Source organism: Microcaecilia unicolor, chromosome 1 (genome assembly GCF_901765095.1).
Source record: "Microcaecilia unicolor chromosome 1, aMicUni1.1, whole genome shotgun sequence".
Taxonomy (NCBI): domain Eukaryota; kingdom Metazoa; phylum Chordata; class Amphibia; order Gymnophiona; family Siphonopidae; genus Microcaecilia; species Microcaecilia unicolor.
The window spans coordinates 467,429,839-467,450,155 of NC_044031.1; the positions used below are offsets into that span (position 1 = coordinate 467,429,839).

At 43.6% G+C, this 20,317-nt stretch overlaps 1 protein-coding gene across 4 annotated transcripts in view; it reads left to right on the forward strand.

The window, feature by feature from the left end:
- The window catches only part of RBBP8 (RB binding protein 8, endonuclease), a 278,475-nt gene that overhangs the window by 177,777 nt on the left and 80,381 nt on the right, over window positions 1-20,317 (forward strand). For all 4 annotated transcript variants that reach the window (XM_030213485.1, XM_030213463.1, XM_030213470.1 and 1 more), the window contains exon 14: window positions 2,237-2,325. In XM_030213485.1, the coding sequence (XP_030069345.1) occupies window positions 2,237-2,325 (89 nt within the window). The remainder of the gene's footprint in view (window positions 1-2,236; window positions 2,326-20,317) is intronic.

Sequence of the window (20,317 nt, forward strand, 5' to 3'; positions counted from 1 at the left end):
CTGTCTGCTGCAGTTGGAGCCACGATTGTGGTCCAAGGGCTCAGTACTCTGAACATAACAGCATTGAAGGAAGTGAAAACCCCACAAAATATACACTCACCCATACAGTCACTCTCACCATCCACTCCCCCACACATATATCAACAAGCCTGTACTGTACCTAACCATAGATCACAGTCCACTGTCAACCTCTGCACCCGCAGAGGAGAAGCACCAAATACAGAGGCCAGATATGCTCCTGTCCATAATCCCCAGCTCACACTAGGGCTGAGGCCAGGGGGTCCCTCCTGATGCTGTCATCTAGGGCGTCCCTCCACTCCTTGCCATTGGAAACCAGCTGCTGCCATATCTCCTTCTGGCACTGATCAAGCTCAGGTCTCCATATGCCCAATTTATCCAGTGCATTCCAAGTGTCCTACACCATGGTGAACTTTGTGGGGACCAAAAAACAAAGCAGGGGATCCCTCTACGACAAAGAATCACAGCAGGCAAAAGTAGAGGCTGACCAAAGACAAATCCACCACTGGAGATATTGTCCAACAGTCTTTTATTGATGCAAATAAAGAAAGGACCCGACACGGGCCGTGTTTTGGCGCATATAAGCGCCTACATCAGGGGTCAAGTAACAAGTTCTATGAGTCAAAAAATAAAAAATAAATAAATATCTACAATACTGTTCGAAAATACACAATATGATGAAAAACTTGTAGATAAGTAACAACATGTAAATTTAAAAAATATTTTGAAAAACAATATATATATAAGCATACACATTTATTGTTGAGGAACAATAGTAAAATATAAATTGATAAAACACAAAAAAACCCAAAAAATAATAAAAAGACAATCAATAAAACCATGAACCTACATAAAAAAAAGGATGTTGTGTTAATACAGAAAAGATGTTGTGAGAAACTCAACAAGTATAAAACAAATATAAAGCAAACATGTTTGCTAGTGTACTGCCAAATGCATTAAAAATGCACTAATAGCAGAATATAAAGTCACGGAATGATTTTACAAAGTATGAATTAAAATTAAATGAAAACTGCAAAACAAAAATCGCTGTTTGATACTTAATCCAAATCTGTAACAATACATTAAAAGATATATCCCATAAAGTAAATAATAAATATTTGGTCAGCCTCTACTTTTGCCTGCTGTGGAACTTTGTGGGGACCCCATTATGGGTCACCAGCAAACCAAATGTCCAATGGTATTGGAGTTGCGCCTGAACAAATGCTCGGGTAACCTCCTTGAAAGATCTTTGAGGAGAGTAGCAGCAGCCAGATCTTGAAAAAAAATTCCACCTCTCAACCATTCCACTTTAGGATCCCCTTCTCCCTCGCTTTCCGCAGCATAGCTTCCTTCTCGGTAAATCACTGAAAACATACCACCACGTCCTGTGGGCGCCATTGAGCTGAGGACCCAAGGCCTGGTGTGCATGCTTCAATAACGGGGGTTCCACCTGCTGCTCCCGCTTCTCTCCCAGAAGCCAGCAATATAGTTGTTGCACTGTGCAAGTGAGGTCACCATATTGAGCCACTTCAGGGATACCTCAAATCTACTTATTGTTATGTCTTGTGTGGTTCTCAAGGTCCTCCAGCTTAGGTAGCAATTCCTGGTGCTCCTCCTGAAGATCATCCACTGCGCTGGGCACTTATCAGAGCCTCGTATCCATCCATACATTCTTCTAAGTGCTCAATACAGGTTCCCATGCTGGCAAGATCTGACTTTATCTCCTGCATTGCATCTTTAATCTGGGATTTAACAGATGCAATTTCAGTTTTAATTTCCCCAAGCCAGGACTGCAAGTCTGCTGCAGAGATCCCCACCAGCACCAAGTTAGTCGCCGCCACTGCTTCTTGATTCGACTCCATCTCCGTCTATGGTGGGGGCGGCAGTTCACATTCCACATGCCTAGGACCACACAGTCCATGGGCCGCCGACTTCTCCAGGAACTGCCTGAATAGTTGTGTAGGTAAGGTTAATCCGTCACTAACAGTTTTTTTTTGGGGGGGGGGGGGGGGAATTCTTGAAGGCTGGTAAATTTTTAAAATGTGATGGTCACATCATATGTGGATGAATTTAAATAAAACCAAAGCACTATTATTTCTCCAATTCTATCACAAGCTCTGACAAAAGTGTGTATCAAATCTGAAATGTTCAAGATGTATTTTCTTTGCAAAGCTTATTAAACTTTGTTTTAATGTATTTTTTGTATTTTTTTTTTAAGATACACCTTTGGAGCATATGCTTTGGAGTATAGATCCAGGTGCAGATCTTTCCCAGTACAAAATGGATATAACAGTGATAGATGCAAAGGTGAGAAAACCTTTCAGTGTCTTGACGGATTCACTTCTAAAGTGAACCAAAAACAGGACAGTTTTCAGACCCTGGATGTGAAAACTGGCTAATGTGTGGGATCAAAAAGGGGCATTCCTAGGGGCATATTTAAGCAAGAGCACACAATAGTATATGCAAACAATAGAATTGGTACCCTTTTCTCCTCCCCCAGAAAGAAGGAAGTGCAGAGTCAATAGGTAATATACCTGTGTAAGCAGATTTTCAAGAGAAAATTGTGCATATAGTTTTCTTTGAAATTGCCTATCTGGTTCATGGTACAAACTGTCCATAGACATTGCACTAAGTGAGCAGAAGAGAATTGCAATTCTCTCTCTCCCCCCCCCCCCCCCCCCCCAAAAAAAAAAAAAAAAGTATGATATATATAAAAAGTATATTAAATATCAGCATACTAAAATGCTACTAAATTTTGAAAGAATTTGTGAGGTCAGTTTGGTGTTTTCTTCTTTACCTAACAATATGTTGTTTTTAGTAGCAGGTAACTATCTGTTTTCTGAGAGAAAAAAGTTGATATTTTTTTTATAGTTTATTAAACTAGTAGTGGCACAATTAACAGATTTAGGCTAATTAGGCTGGAAAATCAAAAGTGCGGGAAGAATCTGCTGGGATAAGAAAAAGGAGCTTCCATTGGCTATTACACAATAACTTTAATGTAACAGAATCTGCTACTGGTAAAGATACAGCATCGTAAGAACGTAAGTGTTGCCATACTGGGACAGACCGAAGGTCCGTCAAGGCCAGTATCCTGTTTTCAACAGTGGCCAATCCAGGTTACAATTACTTGGCAAGATCCCAAAACAGTACAATACATTTTATGCTGCTTATCCTAGAAATACTGCCAAACCACTTTGGCCAAACTCTGCTCTCTTTACAAATAGTCCAAACTGACACAAAATAGCAGAGAATGTTGAACGAGTCAGCTTATGTGAGGTGGAGTCTCATATGACCAACACAGCTTTCATTTCACTCCACGGTGAATCTCTGCTTGTGTATGTATTTTAATCATAGACTTGTCCCCCACCTACCTATATCTCTTTCACATAATTCATGAACATGCATATAGTTACAACTCCTTAGTTACTTTCATAACGACTTGTTAAGCACATGACACTTATCTGTGCAAATTGGTGAGCTCTTACATCCCGACAGGTACCTGTTTCGCTCTGCTTTGTCAAGGGGGAGTATCACTACATCTGTTAATAAGAAAGGAAGTATGGAGTCATCCTCTAAATCGCTTAATTGCTTCCTCATTTATCTACTAAAAAATGCTCCTGGCTTACCAGCTTGCTGACTGCAGTTTCTGTGTGTGCCATCTCTCTTACCTTTCATAATGGCGATGGTGTTCTTTTAACATTACAGAACCAAAAACAGCTGTGCAGTGTTTCCGCTCTGGTCACCCCATTAGAAGAAACAACCCCAATGGACATACGTATTCAGCCCTTTAGGTTCTACTGTATCCAATTGAAAAATCCAGAATGTTTCACGTTGTAATCTTTCTATTGAAATCGCCTCCTCTAGTGGAAGGAAGGACCTACTCGATTACCATACATTTGAGATCATCTGCCGTATGGTTTTTCACCACACAATGCTGGACTAAAGGGGCTCCTAAATTATGGGCTGATATACGCGAACGGTGTTCAATCATTCTCTCATGTAAAGATGTCATGGACTTTCCTATGTAAAGTTTTTCACAGGGACATCTGATGTAGTAGATGACGCCCACTGACCGGCAAGTGGTGTTGCCTCTCAGCTTATATACCTTGCCTTCATTTAAAAAACTTATTCCTTCTATTGTTACTGGGCATGTCTTGCAGTGTGTTTTCATACATTTATAGTGCTCTAATCGAGTTGTCGCTTGTCTTTCTCTGGCCACACTTGGAATTTCAGGTAATAGGGCTGGGCTAAGTATTTCCTTCAAATTTCTGGAGCGCGAGAAAGCAGTTCTTACATTATGATCAGTGAACAGGGGATGCGATCTTATTATATCCCAGTGATGTTTGATAATCCCCGCTATTGCTTCTCCGGGGGTGTATCTCATCACGAACGTCATTGTGTGATCGTCTTGTTCTTGTCGTTGTCTCTCCTGCAGCAACAGATCCCTATTGTTGTATCTTGCCCTTGCCAGTTCCTTCGGTTCAAGCGAATATGCACATCAGAAGATGTCTATAAGGCACACTCTGAACTTTTTGGTACCAGATTATTACAAAGGAACTGTCCGCACAAAGTTGTGAAACGTGCATATACAAGGGCAAGATACAACAATAAAGATCTGTTGCTGCAGGAGAGACAACGACAAGAACAAGACGATCACACAATGACGTTTGTGATGAGATACACGAACAGAGATTCACCGTGAAGTGAAATGAAAATAGCTGTGTTGGTCATATGATACTCCACCTCACATAGTTTATTTACAAAGCTGACTCGTTCAACATTCTCTGCTATTTTGTATCCTAGAAATAAGCAGTGGATTTTCCACAAGTCCATCTTAATAATGACTTATGGACTTTTCTTTTAGGAAGTTAGCCAAACCTTTTTTTAACCCTGCTAAGCTAACTACTTTTACCACATTCTCTGGTAATGAATTCCAGAGTTTAATTACACATTGAGCGAAGAAATATTTTCTCTGATTCGTTTTAAATTTACTACTTTATAGCTTCATTGTTTGCCCCTAGTCCTAGTATTTTTGGAAAGAGTAAACAAGCAATTCACGTCCACCCATTCCATTCCACTTAGTATTTTATAGAACTTTATCATATCTTCCCTCAGCCATCTCTTCTCCAAGATGAAGAGCCCTAGCCCCTTTAGCCTTTCCTTATAGTGAAGTTGTCCTATCCCCTTTATTATTTTTCGTTGCCCTTCTCTGTACCTTTTCTAATTCCACTATATCTTTTTTGAGTGACCAGAATTGCACGTGGTTGCACCATGGAGCAGTACAAAGGCATTATAACACTCTCATTTTTGATTTCCATTCCTTTCCTTAAAAATACCTAACATTTTATTTGCTTTCTTAGCCGCCGCTGCACACTGAGCAGAGGGTTTCAACATATCATCAACAAAGACACCTAGATCCTTTTGCTGGTCGGTGATTCCTAATGTGGAACCTTGCATCATGTAGTTATAATTTAGGTTCCTCTTTCCTACATGCATCGCTTTGCACTTGCTCACATTAATAGCCCTCACCCCCCTTCGTTTACTAAGCCGTACAGCAATGTCAGCCCATTCAAAATAAATGGGCTGTATCGGCATTAGTACAATGGCAGCCGCTAGCGCAGCTTAGTAAACAGGGAGGTAAATGTCATCTGCCATTTGGATGCTCAGTTTCCCAGTCTTGTGAGGTCCTCTTGCAATTTTTCACAATCCTTTTGCAATTTAATGACTTTGAATAACTACTACTACTTATCATTTCTATAGCGCTACTAGACGTACGTAGCGCTGTACACTTCAACATGAAGGTATAGTCCCTGCTCGACAGAGCTTACAGTCTAATTAACTTTGTGTAAGTGCTAGATAATTGTGTCATCTCTAGATAATTTATAAATATGTTAAAAAGCAGAGGTCCCAGCACAGACCCCTGCAGAACCCCACTATCTACACTTCTCTATTGAGAATACTGACTATAAGAAGATAAGAATTGCCATACTGGGTCAGACCAGTGCTCCATCTAGCCCAGTTTTTAATCCACAACAGGACATTACCTCCTATCCCATAACACTCTAATTTCCTCAAGAGTCTTTTATGAGGTACTTTGTCAACTTCCTTTTAAAAATCCAGATACACAATATCACCCGGGTCACCTTTATCTACATGTTTGTTCACCCCTTCAAAGAAATGTAGTATATTGATGAGCAAGATCCCCTTGCACTTAAATCCATGCTGGCTTTATCTCATTAAACCTTGTATATATGTGTGTGTATATATCTATATATGTATCTATTCTATATATATATATATATATATATATATATATATATATATATATATATTCTGTAATTTTGTTCTTTATAATAGTCTCTACTATTTTGCCCAGCATGAATGTCGGACTCATGGTATATAATTTCCTGGATTACCTCTGGAACCCTTTTTAAAAATTGATGTTACCTTGGCCACCCTCCAATCTTCCGGAAACAAGCTTGATTTTAAAGATAAATTACATGTTACTAACAGTTCTGCAAGTTCATTTTTAAATTCTATCAGTACTCTGTGATGAATACCATCCAGTCCAGGCGATTTGCTACTCTTCAGTTTGTCAAATTGCCCCATTTCTGGCATTGGTATCTCTTCCACATTTTCCTCTGGAAGACCAAAGCAAAGAATTCATTTAATCTCTCTGCTTATGGCCTTGTCTTCACTGAATGCCCCTTTTACCCCTCGGTCATCTAGCGGTACAACTGTTTCTTTTGCTGGCTTCTTGTTCTAATACATTCCTTAACGACACCTCGATTGTCTCGCATAACTCTGCACAATGTAATCCATAACCAATTGGTAACAAACTGTATTTCCATCACTCATCTCATATTGTAAGCCACACTGAACCCGCAAAAAGGTGGGAAAATGTGGGATACAAATGCAATAAATAAATAAATAAAATATACCTAAAAAAGTTTTTACTATCCTGCTTATAATCGAAAGAGAAAAACGCCTATATTTCGACCCAAATCGGGAGATGGGCGTTTTTCTGGGAAAGGCGCCCAAATCAGTATAATCGAAAGCCGATTTTGGGCTTTTCCAACTGCACTCTGTCGCGGAAATGAATAAAGTTGACGGGGGGGGGGGGGTCACGTGATGGATTGAGAGGGAGGAAGACGTGCTTCTAATCTCTCTCGGGCTACCCTCACCCACAACCCCCGTTACAGCGACGAATTACCAGGAAGAGCCTCAAGAACTGCATAGACTTGAAGTTTATGGACCCCTTTGTAGTGTGGGAAAGCAGAGCAATGCCGAATAGAACTGTGAAAAAGGAACCTGAAAAGCAACGCGGCCAGGGAGAAGGCAAGATGTTGGCGAGTCCGAAGCCAGAAGCCACTACAACATTTAATGCCGATCAACTACAACAGCTCATGGAGGTGATACAGACCGCGCTGGCACCGCAATTCAGCAAATTATCCGATCAGCTGGCTGGGATGGAAACATGCCTCGATGAGACGGTTCGACGAACTGGGGAATTAGAGGTGCGAGTGTCGGATATTGAGGACACTGAGACGGCCAGGGAAACTGTGATCAAAGAATTGCAGCGGGAGCTAGGCGCCTTAACCCAACAAGTGGACGATTTGGAGAATAGATCTAGGAGGTCGAACCTCCGAATAATAGGAGTTCCTGAATCAATCCCGGACCGCTCTCTACTCACCCAACTAGAGTGCTGGCTAAAGAATGAATTTGCGCTCTCGGACAGCGCAGGGTCGCTCTGTCTGGAGCGGGCACACCGTCTGGGAAAGCAGAATAATTCAAGAGCCAGACCGAGAGTAGTGATTGTCAAAATACATAACTTTATCCATAAGGAGGAAATACTGCGAGGGGCCTGGCAAAAATGGGACACTATGGAGTTTGAGGAGTCACCAATAAAGGTGTTCCAGGACTATTCTTTAGCTGTACAAGAGAGAAGAAGAGCCTTTAGCCCCATCTGCAGAAGGCTGGTGGAAAACAAGCAACACTTTCTTCTCTTATATCCAGCGCTGTTAAAGGTGCAAATAGAAGGGTCTTGGAGAACCTTTGCAACTCCGCAGGAAGCGCAAGCTGGATTAAAATATGACACCGCAGCGAGCCCAGGACGATGTTGATGGACTCCTGCACAAAGGGGTAAAGTCTCACATGGAGGCCGGCACAGCCGATAAACAGGACTGAACTTGAAATTGTAGATTAATCAGTTATGTTAGATGGAGTTAAAGTTAATACCAGTATGTATGAAAAGAAGTTAATAGCAGATACGTTGTAAAGATATGATTTATTAACTCAGTTAAAGGAGGCAAGTTTCCGAGGTGTGATATTTAAGGGGGGGGAACCCGCCATCTTTAGACCTTCTCTCTCTTAACCGACACACGGGGACGAGAGTGAGAGGTCAATGGGGGGGAGGGAGGAAGGTATGGGGGGAGGGAGGGAGGGAGGGGAGGCAGGGAGGGACTATTCGTTGGACAGGATCCGGGAGGTATTGCTACAGGGAGGGGGCTATATTGAGGATGGGAGAGTGCGACAGAGTATTCAGGGGGGGACTGTCAATTATGAAAGGGAACAAGCATCAGAAAGCGGCCATAATGAGAAAGGTAGGGAGGCCCCGGTGAGCTGGGAACCGGAGTCTCCAAACGATATACACGACTGTTATAATGAACTACCAAACATATCTTATGGCTAGAAACACAGTTACAAGGTTCTTGACATGGAACGTGGGGGGAGTTTCCACGCCAATAAAACGAACTAAGATTCTTGCCGCCTTAAAGAGGCACAAAGCAGATGTGGTCTGCTTACAAGAAACGCGCTTGTCCCCAGAGGATCATCAAAAACTGAAGCAAGGTTGGGTGGGTGAAGTACACTCGGCATCGGCCGAAGGGAGGAAGAGAGGTGTAGCTATTCTGCTCAGGAAAGGCCTAGCAGCCAAATCACAGCTGGTGGACAAGGATCCCCAAGGCAGGTTTGTGATAATAAACCTTTGGTTACATCATAAAGAGTATCTAGTGGTAGCGGTGTATGGACCAAACATATATGATAAGACATTTTATGACCACATAGCACGCACATGCCTACTCTACAAATCCTTACCTGTAATACTGCTGGGAGATCTTAACTTAGTGGCAGACCCCCTATTAGACTGTTCAGTACCAAGACACGCAGCGCGAGGGGGGCCACAAGCGAGAGCATTACACCACTTTATGCAGGAGCTCAGTGTAGTAGATGCATGGAGGACATTACATCCGGAAGGGCGGGAGTTTACACATTTATCTAGAGCACATGGCACATATTCAAGGATAGATTATATACTAATTGATAGGAAGATATTTTCACAAATAGAGGCAGTGGAAATTGGCCCAGAAGAAATATCGGACCATGCGATGATCTGGGCCGACCTAAAGATCCCGGATAGCGACCGTAACTCTGCGGGCTGGCGCTTTCCATCTTACCTAGCATCGAATAAAGATTTTCAGAAATTCTTGCAAGGAAGATGGACAGAATATGCAGAATTCAATCACGAGTATAAGAACCGCCCTGCCATATTTTGGCAAGTGGCAAAAGCAGTTCTTAGAGGTGATGTAATTGCATAAGTAACTGGACGAGAGCGTAGAATGACGGGGGCCATTATAAACATGGAAAAAAAATTCCAAAAGGTAAAACGCAGATTTATTCAGGCCCCTAGTAATCAACGTAAGGAACAAATGCAGGTGACTCAAATAGCATTAAACACATTACTTCAAGAGAGAGCCTCAAAAGCACTAGTTCTCAGGAAATACAATCTTAAGAGGTTTGGGAACAAGACAAGGGACTCTTCTAGCCCGCCTAGTTAAACACAGAGGAGGACCCCGCGTAATCACAGTGGTAAGGGATAAAGAAGGAATATCTCAATATAAGAGAGAGAAGGTGGCTCAGGTCTTCCAAGAATTTTTTAGCACAATGTATAAGCAGGGGCGAACCCCAGACCTGAGTGAAATGCAGGAATATTTTCGCAAGGCGGGCATGACCCAACTGACTAAAGAGGAGGCGAGTGAGTTAGAAAAACCTATAACAGGAAAAGAGTTGCAAGCAATTATCAAGTCTTTACCTTCACATTCCGCCCCAGGCCCTGATGGGTACACCAGCGAGTTCTATAAATTAATGGGACCCTTAGTAGTAGGAGCCCTCCAAGATTACCTTGAAGATGCGGTGACACGACAAAGCTTTCCACCGCACGCAAATGAAGCCTTGATTACTTTAATTTTAAAACCAGGGAAACCAGAAACATACGCAGATTCGTACAGGCCAATCTCCTTAATAAATGTAGACATTAAGATACTCGCTAAGTTGCTATCAAATAGATTACACCTATATATTCCCTGCCTGGTGGGACCTGAGCAGGCAGGGTTTGTCCGCAACCGCCACTCAGTGGTGAATGTCCGACGCTTATTACTTGCAATAGGGCATTGTCAACAAACACAGACAAAAGCAGCGCTGATCAGCCTAGATGCTGAAAAAGCTTTTGACAGTGTAAATTGGGAGTATTTGTTTGCAGCACTTCGATACACAGGGATACAGGGATGGGCCTACCAGGCCATTCAAACTTTATATGCACACCCGACAGCTGCGGTATTGGTTAATGGAGTGCGTACCCCGCAATTTCCCATCCTGCGGGGGACTAGGCAAGGTTGTCCTCTATCCCCAGCATTATTCTTGTTACCTGTCAAGCCTCTCCTGAGGACCCTGGTTAGAGAGGAGGGAATAATAGGTGTAGAAGTGGGAGGAGAGAGGGTTAAGGTGATGGCCTTTGCTGATGATCTGTTGATAGTGACAACCAGCCCAGAGAATTTAGTGCGAATCTTAATTCAGAGAACCACATGTTTTGGGGCTATCTCAGGATTTAAGATAAACCTGCAGAAATCCTCTATTATTCAAGTACACCCTCTAGGAATGGGGTCGTGGGAGGTGGAGGGAAATCAGTTGAAAACGGAGATAGAAATTAAATATTTAGGTGTACAGATCCCGCAAGATTTGGCTAAACTTTATGACCTAAATATTCAACCTTTGCTCTCAGGGACAATAACAAAACTGACACAATGGCAGGCGCTGCCCATCTCGCTTCTAGGGCGAATAGCCCTGTATAATATGATGATAGTGCCATGCTGGCTTTATGTGTTCCAAATGTTACCATTGTACCTAAAAGGTGCAGATGAGAAGAAATTGAACACAACATTGGCAAAATTCCTGTGGCGGGGTAAAAGGCCGAGACTACCTCTTACTATGGTATGCACTCCAAAGGAATATGGAGGATTGGGTTTATTAAATATCGGATCATTAACTGTAGCAAGTGCCATGAGACACTTAAACGACTGGTTTAGAGGCACCACAGACTTCTCGGCAACCAAGATCGAGCTGGAGCTATTTAGACCATATCACTTTAGTAGCCTGTTGCATGGTCTGAAATGTAAAATATCGCCAATACTGGAGGCATTCCATATCCTACCTACGGCCCAAAAAGCTTGGCGGTGGATCTGTAAACTTCATCATTGCTCCCATAAAGTGACCCCTCTGTTGCCGTTGTGTGGTAACCCAGCCTTCCCACCGGGACTTATCTATAGAATATTTAGCAGATGGAAAGAGTGAGGAGTTACCTTTTTACAGCAAAATATCACAGAGGAGGGGAAACTACAATCTCGCATAACCTTGCAAGAGTCACAACTTTTAGGGCCAAAAGACCAACTGTTTTACTGGCAAATAAGACACTATGTGTCCGGTCTTCCTTGGGAGGCATTAGCAGAAGATGTACAAGAAGAGTTACCCTCCGCACTCTCCCTGAACTCACAACAGAAGGTGCCATTGCTCTACCATCATAGGCACATTAAGGATACTAAATCTGAATTAGACTACGCCAAATATGCTAAAGACTGGGAGAGAGACCTGTCAGTACAGATATCAACTCATGTCTTTCAGGAGCATGTACTAACTCTGAGGCAGGTGACCACCTGGGCTGACTGTTGGGAGCTCCAGTATCGGTTTGCGCTGCGGCTCCATGTTCCACCTCGAAGAGCTTTCCATATGGGAGTGTCCCCCGATGGAGCCTGCCCCAAATGTAAAGGGAGCGGAGCAACTTTAGGACATATGTTCTGGAACTGTCCGAGAGTTGTCCGGTTCTGGTCAAACCTGCTCAGTCAAATAGAGTGCTTGTGGAAGGCAAAATGGAGATACTCGCCACTGCTGTTGTTCGGCAAACCAGAGATTAGCCGGCCAGGACCTAAAGGCTATCTAGCATTTGTGAAAAGAGCCATCATGATGGCAAAGAAAACGATTCTGATTGACTGGCTCGAAGTAAAAGGCCCCTCGATCCAGATATGGAGAACCCAGATGATAACCTTAATGAGGATGGAAAGATTACAGGCTAGAGAGAAGCCTCACCAAGAGTTTGAACTTTTTATGGACAGGTGGAGCCCATTCCTGAATACAATGCCCTCTGAATCTAGAAGTCAGATATTGAATATGTAATACTATGTATTTGATGTATTTATGGCCTGTTCAATTTTGGGGGGAAGGGGGGAGGGTTAGAGGGAAGTAGAAGGGGAGAGGGGAGGAGTTAGGGGATAAGCTAGGGATAGGAGGTTAAAATGATGGTATATGAGCTTTGTGGAATGTCATTACGAATGTATATGTTCTTTCATTAATAAAAAGATTTAAACATAAAGTTGACGGGGGCGTGTCAGAGGCGGGACTGGGGCGTGGTTAGCAGCAGAGGAAAGATGGGCATCTTTAGCTGATAATCGGGAAAAAAAAAGGTGTGTTTACCGCGATTTTGGGTCACTTTTTTTGGACCCTTTTTTCACGAACAAGTCCCAAAAAAGTTCCCCAACTGACCAGATGACCACTGGAGGGAATCGAGGATGACCTCCCCGGACTCCCCCAGTGGTCACTAACCCCCTCCCACCAAAAAAACCCCACTTTAAAAACTTTTTTCCCCAGCCTGTATGCCAGCCTCAAATGCCGTACCCACCTCTATGACAGCAGAATGTGTTCGATCCTCTCACAGCCTTTCCCTGGGTCAGATGTGGCTCTCGGGTGCAGTACAGGGTCACATCAGCATTGCATTGTGGTAGGTGTAGGGTATTGGACTCCATGATTTCATTAGCTTGTGTTACAGTCTCACGATGTTGGTAGTTGGTAGGCTCTTCTCCCATGGTGCTTTTCCCCCTGCCTACTGGGTCAGAGTGTGCCCTGTTGTGTTTCTGGTAGTCCATGAGGTAGTGGGCATTTTTGTAAGCCAGTTTTAGATCCCTTCCATGTGTTAGCCACGTTAGAGAACCCGGCGTACCTCAGGGTTCTGTTGTTGGTCCCCTCCTCTTTTCTATCTACACTTCTTCCCTTGGTTCATTAATCTCATCCCATGGCTTTTCCTAAAATCTCTATGCTGATGACTCCCAAATCTACCTTTCTACCCCTGATATCTCACCTTGCATCCAAACCAAAGTTTCAGCGTGCTTGTCTGACATTGCTGTCTGGATGTCTGAACGCCACCTGAAATTAAATATGACCAAATCCGAGCTTCTCATTTTCCCCCCCAAACCCACCTCCCCGCTCCCCCCATTTTCTATTTCTTTTGATGGCTCTCTCATTCTCCCTGTCTCCTCAGCTCGAAACCTTGGGGTCATCTTTGACTCTTCTCTCTCCTTCTCTGCTCATATCCAGCAGATTGCCAAGACCTGTCGTTTCTTTCTTTACAACATCCGTAAAATCCGCCCCTTTCTTTCCGAGCACTCTACCAAAACCCTTGTCACCTCTCGTTTAGACTACTGCAATCTGCTTCTTCCTGGCCTCCCACTTAGTCACCTCTCCCCTCTCCAGTCGGTTCAAAACTCTGCTGCCCGTCTCGTCTTCCGCCAGGGTCGCTTTACTCATACTACCCCTCTCCTCAAGACCCTTCACTGGCTCCCTATCCATTTTTGCATCCTGTTCAAACTTCTTCTACTAACCTATAAATGTACTCACTCTGCTGCTCCCCAGTATCTCTCCACACTCGTCCTTCCCTACACCCCTTCCCGTGCACTCCGCTCCATGGATAAATCCTTCTTATCTGTTCCCTTCTCCACTACCTCCAACTCCAGACTTCGCGCCTTCTGTCTCGCTGCACCCTACGCCTGGAATAAACTTCCTGAGCCCCTACGTCTTGCCCCATCCTTGGCCATCTTTAAATCTAGACTGAAAGCCCACCTCTTTAACATTGCTTTTGACTCGTAACCACTTGTAACCACTCACCTCCACCTACCCTCCTCTCTTCCTTCCCGTTCACATTAATTGATTTGATTTGCTTACTTTATATATATATATTTTTTTTTTGTCAATTAGATTGTAAGCTCTTTGAGCAGGAACTGTCTTTCTTCTATGTTTGTGCAGCGCTGTGTACGCCTTGTAGCGCTATAGAAATGCTAAATAGTAGTAGTAGAACTTAGTTCTTACCTTGAATGTGGCTGAAAGAGGACATTGTACAGTATTCTGCCAGCTCTGACCTGCTAATCTCACTACCAGGGAGACTCGTTGCCAGTGGTGGGGCAGAACCTCTGATCTGCAGTTAACTGTGAGTAAACGTGGTTATTCCAATAAAGGACGTTTTCAGAGAGATTAGTCTTCAGGTGTCAACTGGTGTGCCAATGTTATACAGCAGTAACAAGTCCTAGAGGCCTGCGTGTATGCAGGTCCCTGGAGCACTTTTAGTGGGTACCGCAGTGCACTTCAGGCAGGCAGACCCAGGCCCAACCCCCTCCCACCTGTAACACCTGTGCTGGTAAATGGGAGGCCTCCAAAACCCACTGTACCCACATGTAGGTACCCCCTTCACCCCTAAGAGCTATGGTAGTGTTGTACATTTGTGGGTAGTGAGTTTTGGGGGAGGGGGGTTGGGAGCTCAGCACCCGTGGTAAGGGAGCTATGCATGTGGGAGCTTTTTCTGAAGTCCACCGCACTGATCTCTAGGGTGCCCGGTTGATGTCCTGGCATATCAGGGGGGCCAGTGTACTACGAATCCTGGCCCCTCCCACGACCAAATGGCTCGGATTAGGACGTTTTTGAGCTGGGCGTTTTTAGTTTCCATTATCGCTAAAAAAAACAAACGCCCAGCTCAAAAACGTCCATTTTTTCGAAAATACGGTTCGGCCTGCCCCTTCACTGACCCGTTCTCGGAGATAAACGCCCATGGAGATAGGCGTTTCCGTTTGATTATGCCCCTCTATGTGTGCTTGCCTCCAACGCAATCTTCTTTTCATACTCTCTTTGCCTTCCTTATCAGGGCTTTGCATTTGACTTGCCATTTCTTATACTGTTTCCTTTAATTTTCAGTTGGATCCTTCTGCCATTTTCTGAAGGATTTTTCTTTTAGCTCGAGTAGCTTCCTTCACCTCACTTTTTAACCATGCCAACTGTCGTTTGGCCTTCCTTCTTCCTTTTTTAATACATGGTATCAGTGGCTTACCAAGGGCGGGGTGGTGGGGGCAGTCCGGCCCGGGTGTAAGCATAAAGGGGGGTGCTCCGCTCCCGCCCCATCCTGTTTTTTATTCATGCTGCTTGCGCTGCAGTCCCCAGGCTGCACCTGCCTACCCTCTGCTCCCTTGACATCCCCCTTCTCTCTGCCACCCAGCCCCCTGCAATGCATTTTAAAAACATCTGAATTGGCAGTGCCTCGTGTCCGCCTGTGAAAGCAGCAGATCGCCTCGGGCCTTCCCTCACCATGTCCCACCTTCGCGGAAATAGGAAGTTACATCAGAGGAGGGCGGGGACACAGTGAAGTCCCAAGGCGATCTGCTTCTTTCACAGGTAGACGTGAGGTGCTGCGCTGCCAATTCAGGTGTTTTTAAAATGCTTTGCAGGGGGCTGGATGGCAGAGAGAAGGGGGCTGTCGAGGGAGCTGAGGGTAGACAGGTGGTGACTGGGTCAGGGGGCTCAGATGGGAGAAAGGGGCTGGAATTGGGGCCATTCCTGGAGCAGGAGGGCGAATAGGGCCATGCTAAACGCGTTGTGATTGGCTCAGGGACTTCCAGGTCTCTCAGCTGAGTGAAGCACGGCCAAAAAAGACGTTTTTATTATTGCAGGGGGGGAAATGACGGCCAAATTGGACGGTTTTTGGGGATGGGCGTCCTCAACTGCACTGTTCTCTGGATTGAGCCGCTTCGGGGGGGAGGGGGGGGAATAACGGCCAAAATAGACGGTTTTTTTTGGATGGGCGTCCTCAACTGCACTGAGCCACATTGGAGGGGATGAGCGGCGCGGCGTCTTCGGGCAGCACAGGGAGGCATATTTGGCATGCGCAAAGCAGCCAGCATAATGCTTGGCTGCTCTGCGCATGCTCGACCGGCCGATTGGCCGAGTGTTTAACGATGGAATAGAGAATGCAAGTGAGCTACAAGGAGCAGCTCATTTGCATTCCTATTCCTTGATGTATGCCCGTTCCTTACCAATTCGTTAAGGGAATCGGTAAGGGAAGGGCTCTAACGATTGTTTACTGCATCTGGGCCTCAGTGTGCTTGCTGCTTCCAGCGTGTCTGATTACCCCTCTTCCCCCACCTGTGATTTCCTCTGTTTGACTGTGGCTTTGTGGTAAGCTGGTTTATCGTTCTGTTCCAGGTTGTTTGTTTTGTTTCCCTTGGAGTTACCCTTGTGCTGTGTTTGTATTTTGTCATGCTTCTTGTCTTTGTGGCAGACTCCGGACCTTTGTTTCTTTCAGTGGGGGTTGTTTGTTTGTTCTTTCCCTATGTTTTCGTTAACCCTTGTATGCAGTGTTCCTGCCTCTGGCTGCGGTTTGTTCAGAGCCTGGTTAACCCTTTGACTGCAGTATTTTCCCTGCCTCTAGCAGCTGAGTGTTTGGAGCAATCTTTCCCTGTGACTGTTTTAGTTCTTTTGCTGTCACTACCCTCGCTTTTACTGTGTACTGCTCTTTCTGAGTGGGGTGCATCTCAGGCCTGGCTCTCTATTTTTTGCTGGCTTTTCCCTCCCCTGTCTGCTGGGGTCTCTGATCTCTGTATCCATATGTCTCAGCCCCTCATTTCCTTTGTGTGTTGTGGGGTACAGCCTGGCTTGTTTCCTATAGTTACCTCTCTTAGTTCATTTTTCCCTTGTGTCCTTAGCGAGCACTTAGTGTGTTGGTGCTCTAGTCCCTGTGGGGACCCCTCGTTTTTTCTTTCTCCCTTCCCTGGGTTTGAGTCAGTTCTGTTTAGGCCTTGAGGCCCGTATGACTGTATTCTGAGCAAGTGGGTTCCCGATAGGCCGTGAGGCCCACCTGAATGCCCTGTCTTCCCCTTTCTGGAAGTGCTAGTTGGTTGCATGTGTGTATTTTATTTTTGTTACATTTGTACCCCGCGCGTTCCCACTCATGGCAGGCTCAATGCGGCTTACATGGGGCAATGGAGGGTTAAGTGACTTGCCCAGAGTCACAAGGAGCTGCCTGTGCCTGAAGTGAGAATCGAACTCAGTTCCTCAGTTCCCCAGGACCAAAGTCCACCACCCTAACCACTAGGCCACTCCTGCAGGGCTTGGTAGCTGGGGTAGCGTATAGTACCTGTTCGTTCCATCCTAGGCCTTGGCCTAAAAGCTATACTAGGCCTCGGCCTAAGCTCAAGGGCTCACGACCAGCTTGAAAATGCTGGATGGAAGGGAGAGAGTGAAGAGAAGATTAGGAAAGCATACTCCAGAGCCAACAAACTGTAAATAATTTTTGTTTCTTTTTTTTTGCTTTAGGATAAAGTAGTATTGTAGCTGTGTTAATAACTGTTTATAAAGGGAACATGGAAATAAGGTAATCTTTTTATTGGACTAATTTTAATACATTTTGACTAATCTTTGGAGAAAATCCCATTCTCTGGCAGGATTGGCTACTGTATCAACAGTTTGCTGTAATGACCTGAGGAAGGAGGTTTTGGCCTCTGAAAGCTAAATATATTAGTCCAATAAAATGGTATTATTTTATTTTCTATATTTGTTTTATTTCTATTTGTTAATTTGTAAAGTGGTGAAATTTACATCTGCTATCTTTATATTTTGCACAGTACTAGGGGACATTTTCGGTTTCTGTAGTGTTGCATTGCATGCGGAATCTGGCTTCTTGGGGGTTCAGTTTCATTTTTGTCTAAACAGAAAGTTTATGGTTACTTATTCTAGTGAATTGGGGTGTATCTGTGTCTGAAAAAGACATGGCTTTCAGTTGGCTCTGACTATGCAGGATCGACAATCTTCATTTTACAATAGGTGAATTGATGTTCTAGTGCTCACTGCAGTGTTTAAGATGCTTCCTTTTCCTAGGTACACTCTTGTGTGACTCATAGAAATTACTGCTTATGGTATGGTAGAATTGCTCTATAGGTCCTGAGTGTTTTGTATTCTCAGTATGCCTAGTACTGGATTTTGGAGGGGGTGTTGGGTGTCAAATACCCTAGGTACGCTACTGCATGGAATATATCTGGCCTGGGTTTCCATGATGGTATTTTTGAACAGTATCCCATGCCTGCTGTAAATGTTTGACCTTTTCAGCTGCTGTTCTAAGTTTGTTTTTTTAAAACCATTCTTCTCATTTTATCATAGTCTCCTTTTTGAAAGTTAAATGCTAACTTATTGGATTTCCTGTATGTACTTCAGAGTTTATATCAAATCTGATCATGTTATAATCACTGTTGTCAAGCGGCTCCTGCACCACATCATAAACTCCACTAAGGACTAGGTCTAGAATTGTTGCCTCTTCTGTTAGTTCCTGAACCAGCTGTTCCTTAAAGTAGTCCTTGATTTCATCAAGGAATTTTACCTCCCTGGCATGCCCTGATATTAGATACCCAGTTTACCTGAATGTAACTCACCTTGAGTTATTGAAAAAGGTGTGAGCAAAATCCTAATAAATTTACCCAGTCAATATCGGAGTAATTGAAATCACCCATTATTTTTGTGTTCCCCAGTTTGTTAGCCTCCCTAATTTCTGATAACATTTCTACATCTGTCTGTTCATCCTGGCCACGTGGATGGTAGTACACTGCTATTACTATCTCCTTTACACATAGAATTTCTATCCATAGGGATTCCAAGATATGTTTTGTGTCCTGCAGAATTATTCGATTCAAGGCCCTCCTTAATATATAATGCTATCCCTCCACTAATTTATTCCAGCCTATCACTGCAATATAATTTGTATACTGATATGACAGTATCCCACAGGTTATCCTCCTGCCACCTGGTCTCAGAGATGCCTATTACATCTATCTTTTTAGTTAGTGCAATATTTTCTCCTATCTTATTTCTTAGGCTTCTGGCATTTGCATATAGAGGCATATTTTCAAAGCACTTTGGGAGGCTAAGTTCCATAGGTTTCTATGTAACTTTGGGAGGCTAAGTGCTTTGAAAATGAGCCTCATTGACATTTCAAAATGTTTGTTGCTATTTGCAACTTGCTCATCAGTTGACAGTGATAATTTGCAATCTTGAAAATCTGTCTGATTTTTATTTATGTTTCAACGGTTTTTATTGATGACAAGTCAAAAAGTACAAATCCACCTTAACATGGCGGCATCAATGCAGTTTTACAGAACTCAGCGAAGTAACATTTCAAGAATACAGCATTGCGTACAGTCATCAAATTTTTATATAACTTTTATCCCCTCCCCCTTTTTACTGTACTCTATATTTAACTTTTAATATTTCAACAATTGTTATTGATGAGATCACATGGTAGACAATTCTGTATCCATCAGCATAAATCTAATAACAAATAATTCCGTCATATATTAATGAACCTAAAACTTCTATCGTCCAATTCCCCCCCAAACTTCCCCCCCTTCCTTTCCTTCTTAAGTATTCATGAATGTGGTCCTGTACAATTACCAGACAATTGCATAACCAATAAACTTTTTATATTAATCTCCAATAATTATGTCTCTTGTTTTACTCTGTGTATTATTGATTTGTTTATATATAAACGGTTTTTATTGATGGACATACTCCAGTTCAAGCATATGAAATGTTTACATTTTATATCCTTTCCAATATTTCTATATTAACAACATAACTTACAACATGCCTATCCCATCACTTTTTTAAAACATTTACTGCCTCCCCCCTTCCCCCCCCCCCCCCTCCCCCCCTTCCAAGAAATGAGAAGCAACAACCTCTGAGTTTGAGCTTCATGATTCCTACTAACATTCTCGTCAAACCTTGCCCAGTCCTTAATTGCTTACACATGGGCTTCTGGCTTCATTATATCGACCCCAGCCTGTTAAGTACAGCACTTCTGGCTTTGTGGGATATATTTTGTAAATAATGATTCCAA